The following is a 25399-nucleotide window of genomic DNA, read 5'->3' as shown; positions in this document are numbered from 1 at the left end:
CGGGGGGGGGGGGATGAGTTTGATGGGGGGGGGCTGAGTCTGAGTGAAAGAGGGTCTACCCTAGCAAACATTTTGTATTGTTATTTATTTATTTATTTATTTATTTGCTTCATTTGCCCTCAGGCGACTCAGAGCGGTTAACAACCAGTTTCAACAACACAATACAAAATCATTAATCAATTAAAACAGTAGTATCAATTAATTAACACCAATATTGTTACCCCAATAGCCCCATGCATATGGGATATATTGAGCATGGTGATCAGATCATAATATGAATAAACATAACAGTTTAAATAATGCACCAGTAAGGCCTTGTCGCAGACCACCATGAGAATTTTGGTTGTTTTCGGGGGGGGGGGGCTGAAGCCCCCCAAGGCCTGTGTTGATGGCATCAAATCCTGTGCTGATGGCATCAAATGGTTGCCTACTGTAATCCGCCCTGAGTCCCCCTCAGGGGTGAGAAGGACAGGATACACATATGTGAAATAAATAAATAATAAGACATTATTTGTAACCCGCTCTATCACCCCTACGGGACTCAGGGCAGTTTCCATCAAAGTGGCAAACATTCAATGCCATAAAAACAGACAAAGAACAAATCAATCAATACAATAAATAAAGCAAGAAGAATATAAACAAAATTAAAAACAGAAATAAACATAATGTCACATTATGTCACAGTATGACATATACTTGAGGTATTTAATTGAGTGGATCAATATAAATGAATTTATCATTTACATATATTATGTTTGTATATATTTGACATAAATATAAAAAACAACAGGTTTTAAAAATGTTTTAATGCTTTAAAATTAATTCCCACTACACAATATTCTCCATTGTGAGAATCTTTTAAAAAATTACCTGGCATCCTTAGAGTATTCTAGCATTACAGAATGGAGATCTCCACAGGATGTTGCTTCACAGCCAACCACAATCTGTAACAGTTAGTAATAATTATTTTTTTCCTCCAATGTTAATATTCTCTTTTTTTGCCTCCTCCCTGACTGGGACCCCCCCCTCCCCCACAGTGCCCACTGAGAAGCTATTTATTATTTATTTATTTATTTATTCGCTTCATTTGTATACCGCTCTTCTCAGCCCTCAGGCGACTCAGAGCAGTTAATAACCAGTTTAAACAACACAATACAAAATCATTAATCAATTAAAACAGTAGTATCAATTAATTAACACCAAAATATTAATACAACAGTACAGCACCATAACAATCCATCACGTCTCATCAATAGAATCAGCATCCGAACTCATTGTCCATTATTCCATTCCAATAATCAATCAATTGCACTGCTTAGTTGAAAGCCTGTTCGAAAAGCCAGGTCTTCACACTCTTCCGGAATGCCCATAAAGAGGGGGCCAATCTGATGTCTGTAGGGAGGGCGTTCCACAGCCGAGGGGCCACTACTGAGAAGGCCCTGTCTCTCGTCCCCGCCAGGCGTGCTTGTGAAGCTGGCGGAACCGAGAGCAGGGCCTCCCCAGACGATCTTAACGTCCTAACTGGTTCATAGGAGGAGATGCGTTTGGACAGGTAGGTCAGGCCAGAACCGTTTAGGGCTTTAAAGGCTAAAGCCAGCACTTTGAATTGTGCCTGGTAGCAAATTGGCAGCCAGTGGAGCTGGCGCAACAGAGGAGTTGTGTGCTCCTTGAGTGCTGCTCCTGTTAGCATCCTGGCTGCTGATCGTTGGACCATTTTAAGCTTCCGAGCAGTCTTCAGAGGCAACCCCACGTAGAGAGCATTGCAGTAGTCTAAACGGGATGTAACCAGGGCGTGGACCACTGTGGCCAAGTCAGACTTTCCAAGGTACGGGCGCAGCTGGCGGTCTATTGCATGGACCGATCCAGACTAAAGGTGCATCTACACAGCAGAAGTAAAATGCAGTCTCATAATATACTGTCATGACTCAAAACTATGGAATCATGGTAATTGTGTTTTACAGGATCTTTGCCCCACCAAACTCCAATTTCCAGGATTCAAGAGCACTGAGCTGTGGCAGTTAATTCTGCCACATTAATTCTACAGTGGAGATGCACCCTAAAGCTTGTAACGTATTAGTTAATCACTGCCCTAGTAAAGGGATTATTTTGTATAATGCCAGTTCCACTTGTTAACAACATCATCGTAAACATCGCAAACAACAAGGGCTTCCATTTTGATTGGCAGAACCCATCAAGTTTGTTTTTTCCTCTAGGTAGTATTCTTTGAATATAGTAACACTATGCAGCATATTAAACCTTTACAATAAATATTTGAGAGAAATCTGAACTTGATATGCCATTAGACTTGGGGGCAAATCTTACTGAGTATTGGTTTAACACTTAATGAATAGAAGCTACTTCTTACTTTAAACTGTATCATATATCCTGGTTGTATAATGAGTTCCCGAGAGGACAGGATATTATGTGTCTGATCCTTCTTCTTATTTGGCCAGTAGAGATGAAATGACGGATTGCCGCAGAATCCCGCAGTCCTGACTGCATTTGGATAGAAACTCCAGTTTTCTTCATGCGAGATGCCTTCTATCAATATCAGTTAGACAAAATTAATTGGAAGTGTGGTAATGTTTGGGTAAATACTGCGCTTTTGCAAAATTTGACATTGTTGGAAAATACAAAGTTTAAATTATTCCATTCCATTCAGAATATGGTATGGATATCTATGTCTAGAAAACTTTCTTGTAGAATATTTATTCTTTGATCATGACTAATGACTGCTAAATGTTCTTCTACGATGTATGTGGGCAGAAATTTCAAAAACATTAGCTGAAAAAGTTTCCTGTTTATCACGCAAACTAAAATGCAATCATGGATTCCAACTTCCACCACCATCACCACATCAAGTTGAGGAAATGTATTTATTTATTTACTGTATTTGTATACCACCTTTCTCAGCCAATCGGCGAGTCAAGGCGGTTTCCAACAAATCATGTACATATAAAAACACAATACAGATTAAAACATTAAACAGTATAAAACACACAAAAGCAATAAAAACAACATCATTAGCGTCTCATTATTATCAAGCATTGTCCAGTTCCATTGTCAAATCATTCAATTTCCTATATTAGCTACTCTGCATTTGTAAATGCTTGCTCGAACAGCCATGTTTTAACTTGCCTCCAAAATGTTAAGAAGGAGGGAGCAGATCTGATCTCCCTAGGGAGGGTGTTCCATAGCCGAGGGGCCACCACTGAGAAGACCCTGTCTCTCGTCCCTGCCAAACGTACTTGTGACGAAGGCGGGACCAAGAACAGGGCCTCCCCAAATGTTTATCTATTTGACACTTACCATCATCAAACGTATCTACCAGCTGACTTGGGTTGATTTCTGCTCCTCCAATGAGAACATTATCTAGTGCCCACTGAGCACGATCAAAGCCTGAAACCACAATTCCATTGTTTATCACAAACGGCTGCCACCAACGCAGGCGGGTTGTATTGGTCAGTGCATCTTCTGGGAGCAATACGTAATCATGCCTTATGGAGATGTACTTTTGATAATCCATCTCATGAAGCAATGTCCAAGATATTCCTGTATCAGAAAAGAGTCAACGCAGAAGCAGGAAATTCATTAATATCTGATTTATACTGAAGCTGGACTTCAAATAGTAAATCCAAACACCTGGCACATTGTAATTCAGTGAGTCACTTTGAATTGGTCATAATTGTATCTGTCCTTTTAATAAGTCTAATTACCAGGAGTTCTTAAAATGAGCAAAGCAGAGACTATACACCACTTGCCTACCTTCATCTTGATTCTAAAATAGTGTATATGTGTTGGAGTTTGGCGTTTGATGCTTTCACAGCCTTATGACTTGTAGGAATGCTTTATTTTAACTATTTATTACTACTGAGGAATGTTAAGAATGTACCACAAAGGGCTATATAAGCCATGAAAAGTAAAGAAATACCCAAGTGATCAATATAAAAAATAAATATGACATCTCTGATTTTCCAGTTGAATAACTCTTGTCTCACAATAAGCAGTTCTTGATCATTTGACTAATTCTTAAAAATAAGCAAATAAAAAATGTCAGTGCAGCTAAGATCATTTCATCCAGGTTCCTTCTGGAATTCAGGAAAATATTGTTCAAAGAAAAGAATAATGTGGATATGAAAATATATTTCTGAACATGAAACAATTTTATTTGGAAGACATCCACAATATTTGGATAAGTACCAGATTTTCAATAAACCGACTTCTCTAGTCAGAATTATGCTTATGCATAGCATACTGCAGATTTAAGCTTTCCTGAGACTGTCTTTTTCATATTTTCAGCTATTATTTGTGTTGATACGGATATCAGGTACATGTACTGGATTAAGGGCTCCATACTGCAAATAACTTTAGGTGAATAGAACTTTCTGATAAATGCATATTCAGAGCAAGAGCTCAGCAATGTCCCGTCCCAGGCATGTAGCCGGGGGGGGGGGGGCTTGGGGGGCTTCAGCCCCCCCCCCGAAATTCTCATGGTGGTTCGCGAAAAGGCCTTACTGGTGCATTACTTAAACTGTTATGTTTATTCATATCATGATCTGATCACCATACTCAATATATCCCATATGCATGGGGGTATTGGGGTAATGATACAAAAGGTTTGCTAGGGTAGACCCTCTTTCACTCAGACTCAGCCCCCCCCCCCGAAACTCAGCCCCCCGAAACACCCCCTGAAAAAAATTCAGCCCCCCCCCCCGAAACAAAATCCTGTCTACGGGCCTGTCCCATCCTATAACTTAATAATAATAATAATAATAATAATAATAATAATAATAATAATCCATCTCCCCGATGGGGACTTGGAGCGGCTTACATGGGGCCAAGCCCAGACAACATAATACAGCAATAAAATCAAAGCATATACAACATACAACCACAACATTATCAAAATGACATGAAAGAAAAATAAAATAAAATAAACTTTCCAATAAACAAAATCACTATAGTGACGACAATGGGCGGGCCACATGTTCCGGATAAAAAACAGTTAACAAACTATGATGAGATAAGATAGGAGCAGGACGTTTATATGGAACTCAGAAAACACACAGAGTTGTGAGGCAGAACATCCTATTTGGAGGGCACGAACTCCATTAGCAGAAAACCCAGGAAGCCACAGGGAGGAGGGAGCAAGCTTGTTTTCTGCTTCCTTGGAGACTAGGACGCGGAACAATGGCTTCAAACTAAAAGAAAGGAGATTCCATCTGAACATTAGGAAGAACTTCCTGACTGTGAGAGCTGTTCAGCAGTGGAACTCTCTGCCCCGGAGTGTGGTGGAGGCTCCTTCTTTGGAAGCTTTTAAGCAGAGGCTGGATGGCCATCTGTCAGGGGTGATTTGAATGCAATATTCCTGCTTCTTGGCAGGGGGTTGGACTGGATGGCCCATGAGGTCTCTTCCAACTCTTTGATTCTATGATTCTATGAAAACGTTGAGGGGTGTAAAATATTATACTGTGCACCTACTCACCAAAGGCGCAGCGGAAAAGCCAGGTTTTGAGGTTCTTTTTAAATGTTTCTAGTGAAGGGGCTTTCCTGATCTCCCCAGGTAAAGAGTTCCAAAGTCGGGGGGCCACAGAAGAGAAGGCTCTCTCCCTTGTGCCCACAAGACAAGCTTGTGAGATTGGTACAAAACTTTGCCAGCGTTTTGTAATGTTAAGGTACATAAACATAAGCAAAAATATTTGTCCAGTTTCATTGAAACAGACACTTGCCTCCATCAGTTGAATAATCTAGCAGAACTCCTTCCTTCCGACATTTTGGTCTGTGACAAGTTGTCATATTGCTTTCACTCCCAATTCTTCCCCAATATTGTAAAAATCTGAATGAGAACATATTGGCAAGGAATTATAAAATGAACAACACTAAGAAAATATTTAGCATCATCCCCTGTCCAATAAAAATTAAATGTGTCTACAACAAGTACAGCTGATATGTATACAAGAACTATATCCCACAGAATAAAATGAGGACAGATTTGGAACTAAACTAAAATTATTATAATTACCGAACACAGCCATATCAGAATATGGATTATATGCCTATGAAAACAAAAAGCAACTTTTTCTCACTGTTCAGTGAACTGATTTATGCCTCAGTAAGACCAGCCTCCCTCCCTCCTTCTCAATTGGATGATTTAAAGGTGAAAGGGATGTTCCATTTCCTGTCCTCACGGCAATCTAGTTTGCTGCCCTGTCATTATTTAAAGACAATCTAAGTAGAAATGCATTAGCTCTATGCAATCTATTAAGCACCCTGACATACTTTGCACCCCGTAAATCCAAATCTTGAGTAACAGCCTGTCTCACGGCAGTGCCTCCAAAATACAGAGCCGTGTCTTCTGCAAGAATTCCACATTCCATGCAAGCAGTGCCTCCTTCCAGAGACATCCATAAATCTTGTCTAATTTCTTCATTGTCAAAGCGCTCCTTCAAGAAAGTCTGTTAAAGGAGAGTGGGATCACTAAAGAAATGTGTTTTGTAAGCAAGTAGTTAGCAAAATATGATTTCTCTCATAGTACACCAACAATAACTTTGCACATGAAATTGATTTTATTGGAATATAAATTTGCTTTCATTAAAGACAAAAAGTTGAAAATCATTCTCTATGGAAGTATATCTAGTTTTAAAAATATTTCCCAAAGTATTTTTGTTTAATGTATTTTTTACTACAATATGTACTAAACATGTATGTAGATTACCTTCAATGGCTGAGTCAAGTAGCAGTTGGGACCAGAGAAACCTGGATCACAGATACACTGTTCTTTTAGACAGTCTCCATGTCCTCTGCAGTTCTCTATACAACCAGGTCCAAGATAGAAATTGTCTATGGCCCATTGCATATCAGAATACTTCTGATAGAATCTAAACCGTACTGGGCTGAATGAAAGACATACAGAGAAACAGAAATCATTATACAGAACAAATAATATTATCACTATATATCTATCACCAGCAGTTAAGATAACTTAAATATTTTTCTGACAAATATGATTAAAACATGAATAGACCTGAACAAAAATTGACAATATTAGAGAAAGCACCCTCCCCAGTGCTGGAAACACGGTCCCCTTATGAGGAGAGGAAGGGATACATTTTGTCAAGGAACAGAAGTCTACCGGCAACTTTCATGAAGATATTTTGAAGACCTTATTTCCTTTTATCTTTGTTGTCTATTATATGGATCTTGAGAATGTGCTAAATCATAAAGTGTGTTAACGTGATCTCAAACATCCATCTGAACTGCTTGGCCACCTGGTCTGCCTCCAGCTTCGTGCCTTTTTTTTAAAGGACATGTTTGTGTGGTTAAATTCACCAGGCGACAGAGAGATTTATTTTCCCAGAGTTTTATGTACATAGGTAGACGGGGGGACACCTTGAGGGAAGGGCACAGCAAAACATAGGGTGAAATGACAGCTGCTACTTCTAGTAAGATTTGTAGCCCCCAGAGAAGGTGTCTAATTCACTCACAATCATGATGCACTTGTGCACAATGGCATCTATATATTAGGACACATATTCCATGCAACCAGGGGCATTTCTTTACCAATACATTCATATATAAGTACACCAGCCCTAGTTTTGTCTTACTCAACTGCTGAGTACGCCTGCCCTGTTTGGCATAGGTCTGCCCATGCAAAGCAGGTGAACATAGCATTGAATAAAACATGCAGAATAATCACAGGATGTCTTAAACCTACAGAATAATCACAGGATGTTTTAAACCTACACCTCTTGATAAACTCTACACACTAGCTGGCATTGCCCCCCCCCCCCCGATGTGCGATGGGAAGTTGCTGCTAAATGTGAGAGAAATAAGGCCGAACATTATGAAAGCCATCCACTACAAGGCGACCAGCCTCCTCCCAGTAGACTCAAATCAAGGAAAAGCTTTATGAGAACTACAACTCCTCTTGGCATCCCCCCAGCAACAGCAAGGGTATCCCTCTGGGAAGCTAGACCAGGAAATCCCAACTGGATGCCCCCCCCCCCCCGAGGTTCTTCCTCCAGGGGCAAACCAAGAATGGTCAACTTGGAAGTCCCTGAACAGCCTCAGAAGTGGAGTGGGCAGATCAAAAGACAACCTGGCAAAATGGCACTACCTAAAAGAATCCCACACCTTATGTGACTGTGGAGCAGAACAGGCAACTCCGCATCTGTATGTTTGTCCACTATGCTTTGCCTCATGTACAGAGGAAGAATTGTTGGAGGCTACAGACAATGCCATTGCTGTTGCCCATTTTTGGTCAAAAGATATTTAGCCACCTGCGCTTCTTCTATTTTTATCGGTTTTATACTAATTTATGCAATGCTTTTGATACAAAATAAATAAATAATTCCTAAATATATGGCACCAGAAACAGGAGGGAACTTCTAAATGTTGAGTTCATGAGAATCTCAGCTCTTTCAGGCCCCACTTTTATTATGAAATGGAATTTACAAGAAACAATGGCAATAATCTTTCAGTGAAGTGTGCATCACCCTAGGAATATTTTCGCACATTGTCAGTGTCTGTGGTGGAATGTAAAAGGTATTCCAGCAAGTTGGCATTAATCAGTTGTAAGATGTTCTAATATGGGGAAAGTCTGGTTAAACCACATACTGAGCATGAACCTGCAAGAGAGACTGAAGGTCGGTAATTCATTATTTAGCAGTGAAAATGGACAGGATTATACATTTTTAAAGTTGATTGACCTAATGTTTGCATTAGTTTATTAGAAAATCAAGATATTTACTGAGTAATAATCCTTTGATGAATGATCAAAATTTACAAAAGAGCAACTTTGTTGGACTTTCAGGCTGGGTAATGTTTTTAAACCAAGTAGAAAAAAGCAGGTGTTTGTACAACTGTAACTTCTGAATTAAAACAATCTTTTTTTCATGGCTCATAAGATTGTCTGTATGGGGTCAGGGATGGTGGCTTTTAGGTGGAAAGAGAGGTCTGTATTACAGGTTTGTACCAGGCCTCAGGTATGATATCTGGGTCTTGTTTGGGAGTGTAAAATTGTTTCTAAATAAAAGAACAGGAATTTCTTGTCTCAACACTAGAGAAAGGCATCCTATCCTGACCATTTAAAGGGGTTTTTCTTTCCCTGTATACAAAGAGACAGAATTATCACTCCATGAATCTTTTTGCAAGGTAAAAAGGATGTCTGTGTTATCGGAGGGCACCCTTATCTCATTTGCCCCCAGGAAACATTAACCGTTGGGCATCAGCCTGTGTTTGTGTTTCAGGATCCTGATGTGGGAAATGATGAGGGAAATGATGGTGCCAAGGCTGAGGTACAAGATGGAGATGATTTTCATACAGACAGTGGCAGAGATGCCCCAGTGCAAAGGGCAGTTTCTCATGAAAATATCCCTGCTGGGCCTAGCAATGATGGTTCATTCCCTCTCTCTGTGAGCTCTCAAGATTTGGGTTTGGAAAACAATCTGGCATCTGGGAATTCTAATGAGCAGCCAGATAGGGAGTTGAAGAATAGGTGGCTGGAGATCAGCCAGATTGACAGCAAACTCAGTGTTTACGTCGCTCTGAAAGGCTTTGTCTGATAAGGGGCAAGTGTGGGGGAAAGCGAAACCAATTTCTGGGTTTTGGGATAAAATATTTGCTTCAAGGGAAAACTGGTTAGACCAGGCATCATTTCTTCACTCTTTGTGTGGTGTGTTTTAAAGTCAGAGGGCTTTTCCCTGACCTGGAGTGCAACATTAACCCAGAAGGCTACCTGGCCTCTAGAACCAGAGCTGTTCCTCTCCCAAAACTTTGCCTATAAAACACACCCCGTCATATTAAATGTGGAGGAAAATTGGCAGCCTAGATACCATCTCATACTTACTTTCCAATTAGACTTTCAGGTAGTGAGTAGGTTATTCTTTTCCAGCCTTTTGTTGGAAAGAAGACAGATGGCTGTGATACAGTCCCAGAACATTTAGGGTTAGCAGGTAAGCACTGTGGTATTAGGTAGCTCCAACTCACTCCAAAGTCAGTAGAAAACTGCACATGGACTTGGTTCTGGGCAATCTTTTCTGAGGTTTTACATCCTACTGAAATCTAATAAGTGTAAAGAAAGAGAAAGAGTTGTTGTTTTGAAGCAATAAATATAATGTTGTGACTATGATGTATATTTCTAAGACAGTAAGCATTTTTATTCCAAAAAGGTGAAAATCTGAGGCATACAGAAGCTTTACCTAGGATTTTGTTGCATTCCAATGAGAAGAGAAAAAGAGAAACCTTTCTTCTGATTTAATAGAATGGTATCCTATCCCATAGTGTTTTTAATTTTACAGCCATCTCATGCAACACTGTTTAAGGTGTATATGTAAGCATACTACCATTACATCTACAATTGAAGCTTTCAAGCTGAATAGAATCAGTTTCTTTTAGAGAAGACAACACCTGAAGCTTGCAACTATTTTAGTTGAACAATCTGAAATCCGTAGTATGAATAATATTATATAATATTTTCTCACAAAGAGTATGTTTACAATGGCCCACTTCAATTTTCAAGCTAAAGTTGATGGATGGTTCTTGTCTACCAAGGGCTCTTTCTTTGTTCCCATTATCAGAAGTGGAAGTAAGATAAGAGCAAGAAGAGTCCCATATGGGCTGATGGTCTCTGGTTCTTTTTGTTTACTAGCTCTGTTGTTCACTGTTGCCCCTGTCCCCCAAATGTTCTCATAATGATGAATGCCTTCTGGGACAGGAGCACTGGAAGGGACCCAAGAGGGAAGCTCCTGTGCCCTAAATAAGGAATCACAGACTTGGAGAGTAGTCACATAATCTTAAGGTATTGCTCCCCTCAACGTTCTTGTCCTAGGAGTACACCCCCCCTTGTACGAAGGTCAGTCTATCACCCTGTCTCTCCATGAGTTCTCACTCACAAATAATTCTGCTCCTTTATCTCACCCTGAGTTATTTTTTTAAAAATCATTTTATGTACATGTGGCCTGCTCACTGTTATTATGTTTGGTTTTTTAAAAAAATGTTTTTTGTATATTGTTTATTGTATTCATATGTTTTGTACTTTATTGCGATATTGTTTATTTTATTGTAACTTGTATTTTATCTTATTGTAATTTGTTGTCTAGGCTTGGCCTCATGTAAGCCGCCCTGAGTCCCCATTGGGGGAGATGGTGGCGGGGTATAAATAAAGTTTATTATTATATTTATTATTACTGGCTGCTCTGAGTCTCCTTTGGGGGTGAGAAGGGCGGGATATAAATGAATAAATAAATACTGGGAAGCACATATTAAAATCTACACGCAAAAGGGAAAACAGGTCTTCACGTGCTTGTTTATGATTGCATTTTATAATTCAAACAGGTTTTTACTTATCCTATTTACAAAAAAAAAATGCTTTGGCCCTCATATTATTGATTGCTCTTATTCAAGGTGTACACTTTCAGTCTGTCAACAGCAGAAATTTCTAGAGCTGCTGACAATCTCTCTTGATATAACTGGACTGTTACACAACACATAGCCTTCTTTCCTCTAATTTTTAGTGTTTGTTATATTGTGTGAAAACTCATCAGTTGTCAGAACTAGAAAATAATGTAGCCTATCTTTAAAGCTGACCTTTGTCAATCTTTATTGCTAAAACATTGGCCTTTGTCGATGTTTATTGCATCTGCAGGAGTTTGTTCGTGCTGTGGCAGTGATGCACTGCTAAACGTGTCCAGCATTACTGTCCTCTGATGTTTGTCAATGTTTATTGACAAAGCTGGCTTTTGTCAATGTATATCGTTAGTCCTATTATTAGTTCTGATTTGAGTAGATAGTGGGATGTGCTGTTGCCTTGGAGTGTGGTAGTGTCCTTATTATAGGTTTTAAATAGAGACTGGATAGCATCTGTTGGGAGTAATTTAATTGTGCATTTCCACATAGCAGAATGGGGTTGGACTCATCCAACTCCATGATTCTATGGACTTTGAAAAGGTATTTTTGCATATGGTAGCAATATATGGTTAATTAAAAATATTTAAAAACCCAATGAGGATATTTGAGAACAGCCAAGAATAAATAGTTTATCAGGAATGCATCATGTTAGTCCAGTTTAGGCATTTGACCATTCTTGGAACATTCCATAGTGTTAAGGCAAGTAATCTTTCTTAAGGCTTTGTAAAGCAGAGTTTACCTTGAACTGCATAATCCAGTTTTCTGTAGGAGTCAGATCATGAGTGACAGCATAAACTTCTCTGCCATCATGGCTGCCACACATCATGACGCCGTCAGGAGAGTCACAGAATCTTTCAATCGAACAGTCATCATGGAATAGCCAATGCTCGTTCACTTAAGAAAATAAATAATTCAAAAATGCAATATTTGGTAATTAAAACAACTGATAGTATTAATTACTTGATTGTTGAAACATGACAGAATGTTGGACTTCATCATGCTAAGCAATGATCTTCAATTGAGTTCACCTTTGAAGGAAATTTTAGCTTTGCAATGGAACCCACATTTTCTTATCCTAGTTCCAGGACTATGCTGTGTGAGAGGGAAGGATAGAATTCTAGTACGTTTTAACATTTCTATATTGAGAAGAAATTCAACCAGTCAAGCATTTCCCATCATTGTATAAGCATACCGTATATACTCGAGTATAAGCCGACCCAAATATAAGCCGAGGCACCTAATTTTACCACAAAAAACTGGGGAAATGGATTGATTTGAATATAAGCTGAGGGTGGGAAATGCAGCATTTATGGGTCAATTTCAAAATAAAAATAGATACCAATAAAATTACATTAATTGAGGCATCAGTTGGTTAAATGTTTTGAATATGTACATAAAACTGTAATTCAACATAAGACTGTCCAACTCTGATTCAACCATTATTCTGACCTTCTTCAATGTAAATATGCTTATATATCCTTCCAATAATAATAAATAAAGTAAAATAATGATAATAATAGTAATAATAGAGTAAAATAATAAATGTAATAATAACAATCATAGAGTAATATAATAAATGTAACAATAACAATAATAAATAGAGTAAAATAATAAATGTAATAACAATAATAAAGTAAAACAACAACAACAAAGTAAAATAATAAATAACCTTGACTCGAGTATAAGCCGGGGGAGACTTTTTCAGCCTAAAAAAAGGACTGAAAAACTAGGTTTATACTCGAGTATACAGAGTATTTGTAAAAAATGTTGCTTTTCCAGTTTCTGAGAAAAGCCACAAAAGCCCTGAGAGAGACAACAACAATCTTGGTATCTCAAATGAACTCCTACCTGTTGTCCTGTCTTCCATAAACATATCAAAAGCAATCCTTCCCATGGGCCCAGCATCTGCAGGAGTGCGTTCGTGCTGTGGCAGTGGTGCACTGCTAAATGTGTCCAGCATTACTGTCCTCTGATCAGCTGACCCTGATATCAATACATTGTCAATGGCCCAGTCACTCTGATCTAAGCCATCATGCTTTGGCTGCCACCAGCGGAAACGGGTTCCTACTTCTTTGGCATCAGAAGGAAGGAGAATGTTCACAAAGCTGGAAGACAGCAATTAGATGAAGCCTTTTGAAACTTTATGCTTTCATCTTTTCACAAACTTTTTAAGTAATGAAAATGATTTTTAAAAATCCTGACAGATTTATTTGATCAAACCCAAAGAAAGCAGCGGTATTTCATGGATGTGGATACAAACATTTGGGCAATAGGTGAATTATTTGGTGTCTTACACATAAGGGGACTACTACAGAAATACCAGATCAGTCCTAGTTAGTATCTGGATGGGAGAGCACCAATGAAATATAACTGTCGGCTATATTTTAGAGGAAGGAACTGGAAGAACCACTTCTGAGTAGCCCTTGCCTAAGAAAATTATGTGAAATTTATGGGATTACTGTAGATCAACTTGAAGGCACACACACACACCTTGATGCTTATGATTTTGACAAATGCTGTCATAAAAGGAACATATATTCTGAGAAAAAAGTGGGGCATTACTTTTGAATGATCATCATAGATATGTTCTAGATAAACCTTGATAACTGTTGTGGATAATGATAATGGCATTGATAATAGTGCATGACTGTAATAATAAATACATAATAAAACTTTATTTATACCCCGCTCCATCTCCCCCAAGGGGACTCGGTGCAGCTTACATAAGGCCATGCCCATCAGTACAATACACAACAATATAACACAAGAACATAATAAAACCAAAAAATAAAATACATAAATGCAAACAATATAATAGCAACACAACAATGTAAAATCAGACATTAAAACACAAAAGATTTCACTGGGCAGGGCCAAATTCAGGATAAAATTTTAAAACACTGGGGGACAGGACAATGTCAAACATCGGGAGGGGGGATCCGGGGATGAGGAAGGATTTAATTGCATGAACCATAAATAAAGTGCTACTGAGGTCATTTAGTGCAAGGTTTTTGGTCAGGGAGTACCTTACATTGTACTCTGAGCTCAGAGCTGCCATGAAGTCTGTATGGTAAGGGGAAGGGCTGTATTTATAGTTAATTCACTCTTGTCTGAACAAACAATGATTTATTTATTACCCTGGCTTGCTGAACTGGTCATAAAATATTTCCATTAAGATGGTCCAGGTAATGCCGCCATTCACAGAGTATTCTAGGAGAACGCCTTGATTACGATTGTTGGGAGTTATCAGACATCCATACATGAAATAGAACTGGACAAATTCTGCATTAGTTAGGTTTAGATCCACTGTAACAAGCAAACGGCTGCATCCCTAGAGAAACAAAACAATGGACAAAAGGGTAATAATTGCTTAAAGAAAATAAACTCAACTTGTATTTATTTACTAGATTCCAAGTTTACTTGATATTTTTAATGCAACTAAGTCCAGGATTTAAAATGGGATGTATAAACCAAAATAAGAGGATGAGGAGAACATGCTACAAATACAATTTTCAATTTTGTAGTCGCCCTCCTCACTATTTGTATTGGTATGGACCCCATAGTAGAAATATCAATTCATGTCTTTCATATTCCAAATAATTGTAAGATTTCAATTTAGTTGCCTTCCATGATTTCAAAATTGATTAATTATTTATTTATTTATTTATTTACAGTATTTATATACCGCTATTCTCGCCCCTAGGGGGACTCAAAGCGGTTTACACATAGATAATGGCAAAAATTCAATGCCTTACAATAGTAAATCCACACTTTAAACATAAATCATATTAAAAACAGTACATTCCCAAATATCAAAACCAGTTATTAAAACCATAAAACAATCTCATCAGTCAAGTCGCCGTTCCAGTATTTGTCCCATTAAAAGCTGCAAAGATTTATTGTCCGAAGGCCTGGCCCCAGAAAGATGATTTAATTTTTTTTCTAAAGGTCAGGAGCGAGGGAGTAGATCTTACCTCCTTTGGGAGTGTGTTCCATAGGCGGGGGGCCACAGCCGAGAAGGCCCTGCTCCTCGTCCCCACCAGCTGCATTTGCGCTGTTGACGGGAGCGAGAGCAGGGCCTCCTCGGATGATCTTAAATTGCGAGGCGGGACATAGGGGCAGATGCATTCGGACAAGTAAGCTGGGCCCGAACTGTATAGAGCTTTATAGGTCAAACCCAGCACTTTGAATTGGGCTCAGAGATGGACTGGCAGCCAGTGGAGCTGGCATAACAGGGGGGTGGTATGCTCCCTGTATGCCGCCCCAGTTAGTAATCTGGCAGCCGCCTGCTGAACTTTACAAATGACATGATTACTAAGATGTTACTTTACATCTGGGGTCTGCAACACGTAGGACTAAGTACTCTGTTCATCAACTGATCACTTAGGACCACTGCAGATGCAATGCTTCAGGTGCTTTAATCATGATTTATCACTATTAATCCTCCAAAGCTGGTTTAAAACCATAACTGAAAATGATCCTTACTTAGCTTTGACTTATGACTTATCTAATCTAATATTACTCTTAATAAAGTGAGATGATAAGACCCAAATCTGCAGAATGGAGGAGTAAGAAAGAAGTAACTTGTTTCTCAAACTGTCTGTGAGGGCTTCACCAAAACTAAATAACTAGAAATGTAAAATCTGTAAAGGGCCAGCTGCATGATAACTATTAACAGGCCAAACACCCAGCCTGCACATGCTCAATGACTGTTAAATTTGTGTGAAATTTTCACATTTTGCACACCCTCTCTGTTTATAATGCTAATATGCGAATTTGTACTTCCTTTTATCTGAACTATACTTTGGAAATATAAAAAGAGCTTTGGTGTTATCCAAACAAAATACAAACCCCACTGAAATGAAGGGCCATTCCTGATGCCACAGCTCCACAGACAGTGCTCAGTTTCCCACCATTGACTGTTAACCAGTTTTGACCAGAAGGAGCACGATTGAAGTTATCTTTCAATTGGGTAGGAAGAGGTGTCTCTGGCTCATCACAGTACAGCCCACCCCAGTTTTCATCACACCTGTAAGTGACATCAAACAGATAGTTATGTTTTGAAAATATTTTGGATGCAATGATTCATTTACAGAAGGGGACTGTTTCAGCCACTATTCAAACACTCAAAATCTATATACAAAGAAAGGAAGAGGAATATGCATTGCTATGTCCTATAAGTGACCTTCCCATGTTCACTGGAAATGTCCAAACAGGAAGTGATATAGAACTCTACAACTATGTTCACTAAAATAAGATTACATTTTTTCAGACTTTCCTAGTAAACATAGCAAGTTTGAGGCTGCAGTAAAGTCTCTGTTTTCCTCCATGGATACAAATCCTGAATGTTCCAAAAGGTTCCTGTCTTGCGGAGAAATGAGTTTGTTGTTGTTCATTCGTTCAGTCATTTCCGACTCTTCATGACCTCATGGACTAGTCCATGTGAGAGCCCCCTGTCAGCCATCACCACCCCCAGCTTCTTCAAGGTCAATCCAGTCACTTCAAGGATGCCATCCATCCATCTTGCCCTTGGTCGGCCCCTCTTCCTTTTTCCTTCCATTTTCCCCAGCATAATTGTCTTCTCTAAGCTTTCTCTAAATGAGTTTACACAGCTCTTTTTTTCTTTGCATGAAAGAAGAAACAGTTATTCAATCAGGTATAATTGTGGTCTTAATTACACCAATACACTAAAAATATCCAAATTCATTATTTGGAAAATCCTTGTTTTAAGGTAAAAATAATTGATTTTCAGACAGTTATATGAGATGAGAGTAGAACATCAAGTTAAGCAAACCATTTTAAGGAAGATTTCTAAAACGATTCTCAAACTTATTCCTGTCACCACTTGGTGACTCCCTAAATGCTGCTATTTATTCATTTTCTCCAAAAGTCCCATAGAAGCCCTCAGATTTGTCTTTCATTTCCTGTTGCTATTGTGATACCTTGCCTGTGTCTCATTCTGCTTTGTAACTATTACAGTAAGCTGCCTAGTTCAACTTTTACTTGGCTTTCCTACACAAACAAATACAATTCACAATGACTGAACAGTAGAAGGAATGTTTCTTACATCATAAACGGCTGTATCTAACAAAATGGTGCCATACATGGTTGTTTAGGATGGCCAAAGCTCCCTTTTAAAAGAAAAAATATGTACTGTGAAGAAAAGTAATCTATAAATGACTTAGTTGAAGGGTTAGAAGGCATGATCGTCAAGTTTGCAGACAACACCAAATTGGGAGGGATAGCCAATACTCCAGAAGACAGGAGCAGAATTCAAAACAATCTTGACAGTTTGGAGAGATGGACCAAAACTAACAAAATGAAGTTCAATAGTGACAAATGCAAGATACTCCACTTTAGCAGGAAAAATGAAATGCAAAGATACAGAATGGGGGACAATGCCTGGCTCGAGAACAGTACATGTGAAAAAGATATTGGAGTCCTCGTGAACAACAAGTTAATCGTGAGCCAATAATGTGATGTGGCGGCAAAAAAAGCCAATGGGATTTTGGCCTGCATCAATAGGAGTCTAGTGTCTAGAACCAGGGAAGTCATGCTACCCCTCTATTCTGCCTTGGTTAGACCACACCTGGAATACTGTGTCCAATTCTGGGCACCACAATTGAAGAGAGATTTTGACAAGCTGGAATGTGTCCAGAGGAGGGTGACTAAAATGATCAAGGGTCTGGAGAACAAGCCCTATGAGGAGCGGCTTAAAGAGTTGGGTATGTTTAGCCTGAAGAAGAGAAGGCTGAAAGGAAACATGATAGCCATGTATAAATACGTGAGCAGAAGTCATAGGGAGGAGGGAGCAAGCTTGTTTTCTGCTGCCCTGGAGACTAGGACACAGAACAATGGCTTCAAACTACAAGAAAGGAGATTCCATCTGAACATGAGGAAGAACTTCCTGACTGTGAGAGCCATTCAGCAGTGGAACTCTCTGCCCTAGAGCGTGGTGGAGGCTCCTTCTTTGGAAGCTTTTAAAAAGAGGCTGGATGGCCATCTGTCACGGGTGCTTTGAATGCAATATTCCTGCTTCTTGGCAGGGGGATAGACTGGATGGCCCATGAGGTCTCTTCCAACTTTATGATTCTATGGATAGGTTTTGCCTGTTTATTTGAAATGACAAACTGGAATTTATTAAGGGTTGGCAGGTCTCAGAATGTGATCTGAGATTTCAAAGGAATAGGATGAATATTTTCAGCTTGTCATTAAATTTCCTGGTGTGCTCCTATGGGTATCAGATCCAATCTTTGGGGCATAAAGAACAAGAAGATTCTTCCCTAGTTTCCCATTAGCCATCTTTCATCAATATTAAGTGTGACTAGGCTCTGTCCATTCCTGCTAGGCTCTGTATGAGGCATCACCTTTCAACCTCCAAGTTTCTCCCCCTTAGCAGGATTTCTTCTACAAGGATGAAATACTTACATGCAATTCCCTTGAGAGCATCTTCCATGGCCACTGCACATATCTATACAGCCATCTCCTATGTAGACATTATCTATAGCCCATGTTTGCTGCTTGTCAAATGGAGCTGGCTGATACCAGCGGAAACGAGTTGCCTGGGACCTTTGAAAAAGGAAAAACACATGAAACAAATACCTCCAGAGTTAAACCATGACAAGCATCAATTTCCATATCCCAAAAGCTCAATTTATCAATAAATACAGGGCTTTCTCTGTAGCAGCACCATGACTGTAAATGTGATTCACTACATAAAGCTGATTCCATCTCAGCTGTCTTTCTGGGTTATGGTTAAAACATTTTCTCTGGCTACCAACATTGCTTTAAAACTGGCCTTTAAGTTTTTCTGCCCAGTTGTAAAACAAATAATTGCTTAACACATTTTACATGTTGTTCTGAGGGCCACAGTGGGTGTGGAAGAGATTAACATATACAACTAATGAATGAATAAATACATAAAATACATAACAATGTTCTTAAATATGTAAACAGTAGATGGCAGCATTCAACTTGCTAAGCTTCCATTCCAAGTGCTCTATGGCTTATTTATTTGCTGAATTTATAACATGTCACCACTATCTATGAAGAGTCAGTGAAACCTTTGATTAGAATAAGCTTGTCTTGCAAATCAAGAAAAAAAAGTTATGGTTCTATAGCAGTTTGATTTAAGTTAAAATTTTCAGACTAATTCCATAATAAGCCAATGAGTGTAATGTTCTCTGTGTAGCATCATGTGGCTTGGAGTCAGCTGCATTAAGATCACTACTGACCAAAAGGTCATGAGTTTGAAGCCAGCACGGGTCGAAGTGAGTTTCCGACCAATTTGTGTAGCTTGCTGTCAACCTTTGTAGCCCAAAAGACAGTTGCATTTGTCAAGTAGGAAATTTAGGTACCGCTTATGCGGGGAGGCTAATTTACGACACCATAAAAATCTCCAGTGAGCATGTAAAGAATGAGGAAGTACTTCATCAGTGTCACAAATGGACGGTGAAGTGACAGCTCTCCTGGTGGCCAGAATACCCTAATGAAAAAGCTGGAATGTTAAATAGCCTCTGTGTGTCTGTCTATATATGTTGTGTGTCTATGGCATTGAATGTTTGCCATGTATATGTACATTTTAATCTGCCCTGAGTCCCCTGCAGGATGAGAAGGGCGGAATATAAATACTGTAAACAAACAAACAAATAAACTTCTGTAGAGCAGACACTGTTTCATGTTCAGAGCAGTACGCTAAATCTGTTACATCAGATGCAATTTACCTGGAATAAGGAGGAAGTGGTAAAACAATCCTTGTCCATTTGTTGAATGTATCTGATACCAGAACCCTCTGAAGGTGATATTTACTGCATTCTACGTTAGTGGGAAGGCAGTCTCTCATTACTGGGTGCCAAGTCTGGCCAAGATCGACTGAGTACTCTAGCTCAATAGCTGAAAATATTGAAATGATTGAGTTAGTATTACAAATATACGATCAGAATGATCAAAAATATTCCAGCAATATAATACTACTACTACTACTACTACTAATAATAATAATAATAATCTTTGCATGAAAGAAGAAACAGTTATTCAATCAGGTATAATTGTGGCCTTAATTACACCAATACACTAAAAAATCTCCATATTCATTATTTGGAAAATCCTTGGTTTAAGGTAAAAATAACTGATTTTTAGACAGTTATAGGAGATGAGAGAAGTACATCAAGTTAAGCAAACCATTTTAAGGAAGATTTCTAAAACGATTCTCAAACTTATTCTTGTCACCACTTGGTAACTCCCTAAATGTTGCCATTTATTTATTTTCTTCAAAAGTCCCGTAGAAGCCCTCATCTTTATTTATACCCCGCCACCATCTCCCCCATGGGGACTCGGAGCCCGGCCAACATATTACATCAAAATAAAACCAAAACATAAACAACAAGCAACATCATCAAAATTACATTAAAAAACAGATGAATACAATAACAAAATAACATTACAATAAACACAATGGTAAAATGGTTAGTGTAGGTTTGTGTAAATTCAAATGCCCTACCTATGGCCTATGAATAAACACTTTGACACATATTTGTTATGCTTCCCACTTAAAGCAATGCCATGTGTAGCACTTGTAGTCATGGGGCTTTCAGTGGTGTATGCTTTATATGCAATGAACTGCTTTTGAAAAAAATGGGTACTTGGACATGTAACTGGCTGCACAGCTGAGTGTGCATTCTGCTGAAGGTAACACAAAGCAGACAGGCCATCTGCAATGGGATATAAGTTTTGATTGATCAAAGACAGATTAAAAACATTCAGGCTGATAAAAAAGAGAATGTCATGCTGAGAGATATGTAATTATTGAGTATAACACAGAGCTGATGGCGTAGTAAGCACATATTTTCAGTTCAAATTTCCACTCAACTACAAATCTTCAAGATGGCCTTAAGCAAAGCACTGCTATCTCCACTTGAGACCCTCCACTGATTCTAGCAAATGGATTGGTCATAGAATAGATTATGGAGACAATGTAGATGGAGGAGTTTAAACAATGCAGAAAGAATGTGAGGGAAAAGAAGAAAATATTTATTTGCAAAAACTCCTCTGGAAAGATATGATCTTACTAGGGCTAGGTCATGTATGCATTTGCATGTATCGATTTCTCATCACCAGTTAATTATATGAATTGTCTCACTTGTAAAAACTCTGTGCTTAAACAACAAAAGTGTTTGGGAGTGTCACTGTAGCATGGAAAGTTATGCATTAAATCTGTGATAACTCATTCACACTTGTAAATCATTACTTGTATCTGTGATCACAAAGTCATGAACATAGATGTGAGAATTGGCCTCTGGTAACTGCAGATCTAACTTGTCAGTTCTCAAGAACCTAACCTTTAATTTAACACTTAGACTGTAATCCTATATAGACTCTTCTAGAAGTGAGTCTCATTAAATTCAATGTGACATACTTATTAGACATGCATAGATTTGTACTGTTAATTGGTGAACAAGCTGACTGCACAGAAAGATTTACGATTAAAAACACTGTTTGGGAATGGAAGCCCTAAAAATACTATATACGACCAACATCATTGTGAATAATTTCATATAATTTTAAAACAAGCTAGTATGTATAATGTTAATATTATCTCCTTCTTCTAAATTTGACAACGACTCTTAATCAAAGATTTTAAGTGTTCTGATTAATGAAACTCCAAGTTAAAATAATGATTGGATGCAACCAAAATGAAGATGTACGTCAAGAAACAGATCAAGCACAGCTATTCTTAATATTACCAACTGTAATGAATTGCAGCTCTAAAATGAAGTGTAATGATTATGTTTTGGGCTAGTAGTTAATTTCTAGACTTAAATAGCTTCACTACTTATACGCAAATTGGCTAATCTACTTTAAGGATTTTCTTTAAGCCTCATTTCCATTTTTACACAGAATTTTAAAGTAATTGCCTGCCGTTAACTGACACACATGATCAAGTCTTGGTGTGGTTTAACTTAAATCAGCTCATGCTAGTATAATTTACTCCTAATTTAGAGAGGAACAAACATAATGTAAGGCAGAATTTTAATCTCTGGTGTTACAAGAAACACGATACACGCAACAAGATGTGGAACCAGTATCAGAACAGGATAATTACCTAGAAATGTCAAGCTGCTTTGTCCTAGATTTGTGTTACTCAGAATAAAGAATGGCACTCATGCAAGCAACCAATGATGTGTGAATGGAAGCTCTCATGCATCTATAGACATAATTAAGGGATACTAAATTCATTGCATGAAATATCTAGTTCTTGTATTAAAGGACAGGAGTTTTTTTTTGCTATTTTAATGTTTTAATGTTTTAGTGTGATTTAGAATATGATGTTTTAATGACTGTCTGTAATATTGATGTTAGAAACCGGCCTGAGTCCCTCGAACGGAGGTGAGAAGACCGGTATACACAACTGCTAAATAAATAAATAAATAAATAAATAAATAAATAAATTTTGTGTTAAAATTGGGATAAAAATATATAGAATTTGTAAAATTTACATGCATCTCAATTTACAGATCTTGGGTGAAGTCAAGCTAAACTGAAATGGATGAACAATGTACTACTTTATTTGTTCCCACCCCACCCACTCCACTCCACAAAGTAAAACTATAGACCAGGGGTCCTCAAACTAAGGCCCGGAGGCCAGATACAGCCCTCCAAGGTCATTTACCCAGCCCTCGCTCAGAGTCAACCTAAGTCTGAAACGACTTGAAAGCGCACAACAATCCTATCTCATTGAAATACTAATAAGTTTATATTTGTTAAAATGATTCTTCATTTTAATTATTGTATTGTTTTTAAGTGGTTTTTTTTTGCACTACAAATAAGATATGTGCAGTGTGCATAGGAATTCATTCATGTTTTTTTTTCAAATTGTAATCCGGCCCTCCAACAGTTTGGGGGACTGTGACCTGGCCCTCTGTTCAAAAAGTTTGAGGACCTCTGCTATAGACTGTTAATATAGGAAACTGAGGCAGTGTCATCTATGTCTGGGAATTAAAACACTTCTGAAATAGCTATGTCCTGGTTTCTATCATCACTTGAGACCTATCAACCTGGCCCACTGTATTTATTTATGCACAGTTCTTGCAATGTAACATGGAGTAAGCAAAATCTGAAAGAACAAACTAAACCACGCTTTCCTTGTAGAGCAAATATCTTTATAAATGTTGACTTTTTAATTTATGAGTCTAGTTGAATTAAAAACAAGCAATGACAGTGTTAAAAAATGAGAAGTATGTGATCTGTGCAGAAGATTTTACCATAGCAAGAGTCAGTGACAGAGCAAGAAGCAGCAAAATCTAGCTGAAGGAAGGAATCCTCATTGACAGCAATGTCAGTGGTTACAACATAGCGGGTGCTAGCTTTCTCAATGAAGACCAGGGCATCCCCAGTAGAGCCACACACTGGCATTTTTGTCCCTCCAGGATGGAGAAGCCATTTCTTGCTATCCAGGGTATTGAAATCATCTTCTAAGACTGTGTTCCCAGAGATATTTCCACCAATAAGAATCTGCAAAACAGACAAAAGAGTTTCATTTACTGCATTTTAAAGCAAATATAGAATAAATAAATGAATAAATAAATGAAACACATACAGTTCAGGACAAAGACATATTCAATACTTCATGGCACCATAAGTCAATTATGCATAATATTTAAACTCTTCCAAATATATCCGAGTGTACATTAGATACATCCAAAATATATTAATAATAATCCTGTAAAGTGTAAAATTCTATCCAGTTTTTCAAGAGTTTGATGCCATTTTATGTAGCAGTTTGTAATGATTTTATTTCATCTATATTTTATTCTAAAAAGGATCTCTATTATGGAATAGCAACCCCACAAAGTTGGTGTGTTATACAATGGTACCAAAATAGTCTGGTTATCCTCAAACATTTCACTTTATTGCATTGAGGTTTTGTGTTGGAATCACAGATGCCTTAAAGGGCCAGACTCAAGAGTCAGTTCCAAAACAGAGTTTATTGAAACAAAGGAGAAGGACACAGAGACACTTAAATGCAATGCCTCTGGTCAAAACTCAAATGTAATACCAGACCTGGTTCAAAAGGTAAACAGAAATATAATCCGGATTAACCGGATAAAAGAACCGAATCAAACACAGTACTCCGAGGTCACACAAAGAAGACACAGAATGCAACTGGTTAACAAAGAAGTGAAGCCACGGGGAGAGAAGCATAGTCAGTCAAAGTCCAGGGTCGCAGCAGGAGGAATCCAAAATAGCGATGCTGAACACAAAACAGGCAGTGACAAGTCCAGACAGTACCCAATGCACGAACGTTCACCAACACCTTGCCTTCTGCAAAGATCATCTCTGAACCCACTTTTATCTACACATCATCATCAGAAGATGAACCCACCACCGCCCCATCATTATCCCTTGCAGCTGTTCCCAACTCTTAACATGAATCCCTACGTCCATCCCTCCATCTTCTCCATTACCTGTCAAGACTTAGCTACCCCCAACATTCAGCTAGATTCCCCGATTGCCAGTCTTCACTCCCAGAGAACCCCATAAATGCATCACTAGATGTTGGCTCCACACAAACAGCTTGCACTTCTCTTATCTTAGTTCAATCCACAATGTCACCACCGTTTTCTCCACTCTGTGACCCATCATCCCCAGAGAATCCCTCAAATGAATCCTCATCTGTAGGTGCTGTAAGTATATCCCGGATCCTCTTTCTCTGCTGCTCCCTTTTGGCACCCATACTACTGTTTGCACCGTTACTCACAGGCTCTACTGCAACATTTTGGGTTTCATTTGGATTTCTTTTGCATTTTTATCTAGATTTATGAACTAATTTTGACCAAATAGTATATTTATATTTATAAGTTGACATCCTAAACATTATTGTCAAAGTTCTGAACTGATCAGCAAGCAGATGTTTTAATATTGGTTAAGAGCAAAGTGGTTTATGGTCATCAACTATAATTTCACACATAGAAATGTGAAAAATTTAATTTAACAT

General features: G+C 38.4%; 1 protein-coding gene across 4 annotated transcripts in view; it reads right to left on the bottom strand.

Annotated features, from left to right (window-relative positions):
• Positions 1-25399, bottom strand: part of RELN (reelin) — a 375263-nt gene that overhangs the window by 30537 nt on the left and 319327 nt on the right. For all 4 annotated transcript variants that reach the window (XM_067468825.1, XM_060778339.2, XM_060778338.2 and 1 more), the window contains exons 45-58: positions 23667-23916; positions 20130-20298; positions 18835-18975; positions 16258-16435; positions 14544-14737; positions 13255-13511; positions 12146-12300; positions 9848-10062; positions 6716-6893; positions 6280-6455; positions 5730-5836; positions 3310-3552; positions 2366-2541; positions 871-944 (exon numbers count right to left, since the gene is read on the bottom strand). In XM_067468825.1, the coding sequence (XP_067324926.1) occupies positions 871-944; positions 2366-2541; positions 3310-3552; positions 5730-5836; positions 6280-6455; positions 6716-6893; positions 9848-10062; positions 12146-12300; positions 13255-13511; positions 14544-14737; positions 16258-16435; positions 18835-18975; positions 20130-20298; positions 23667-23916 (2513 nt within the window). The remainder of the gene's footprint in view (positions 1-870; positions 945-2365; positions 2542-3309; positions 3553-5729; positions 5837-6279; positions 6456-6715; positions 6894-9847; positions 10063-12145; positions 12301-13254; positions 13512-14543; positions 14738-16257; positions 16436-18834; positions 18976-20129; positions 20299-23666; positions 23917-25399) is intronic.

This window comes from Anolis sagrei, chromosome 5, assembly GCF_037176765.1.
Source record: "Anolis sagrei isolate rAnoSag1 chromosome 5, rAnoSag1.mat, whole genome shotgun sequence".
Taxonomy (NCBI): Eukaryota; Metazoa; Chordata; class Lepidosauria; order Squamata; family Dactyloidae; genus Anolis; species Anolis sagrei.
Note: the sequence above shows the minus strand (reverse complement) of the source record. Positions and strands in the feature narration are given on the sequence as shown.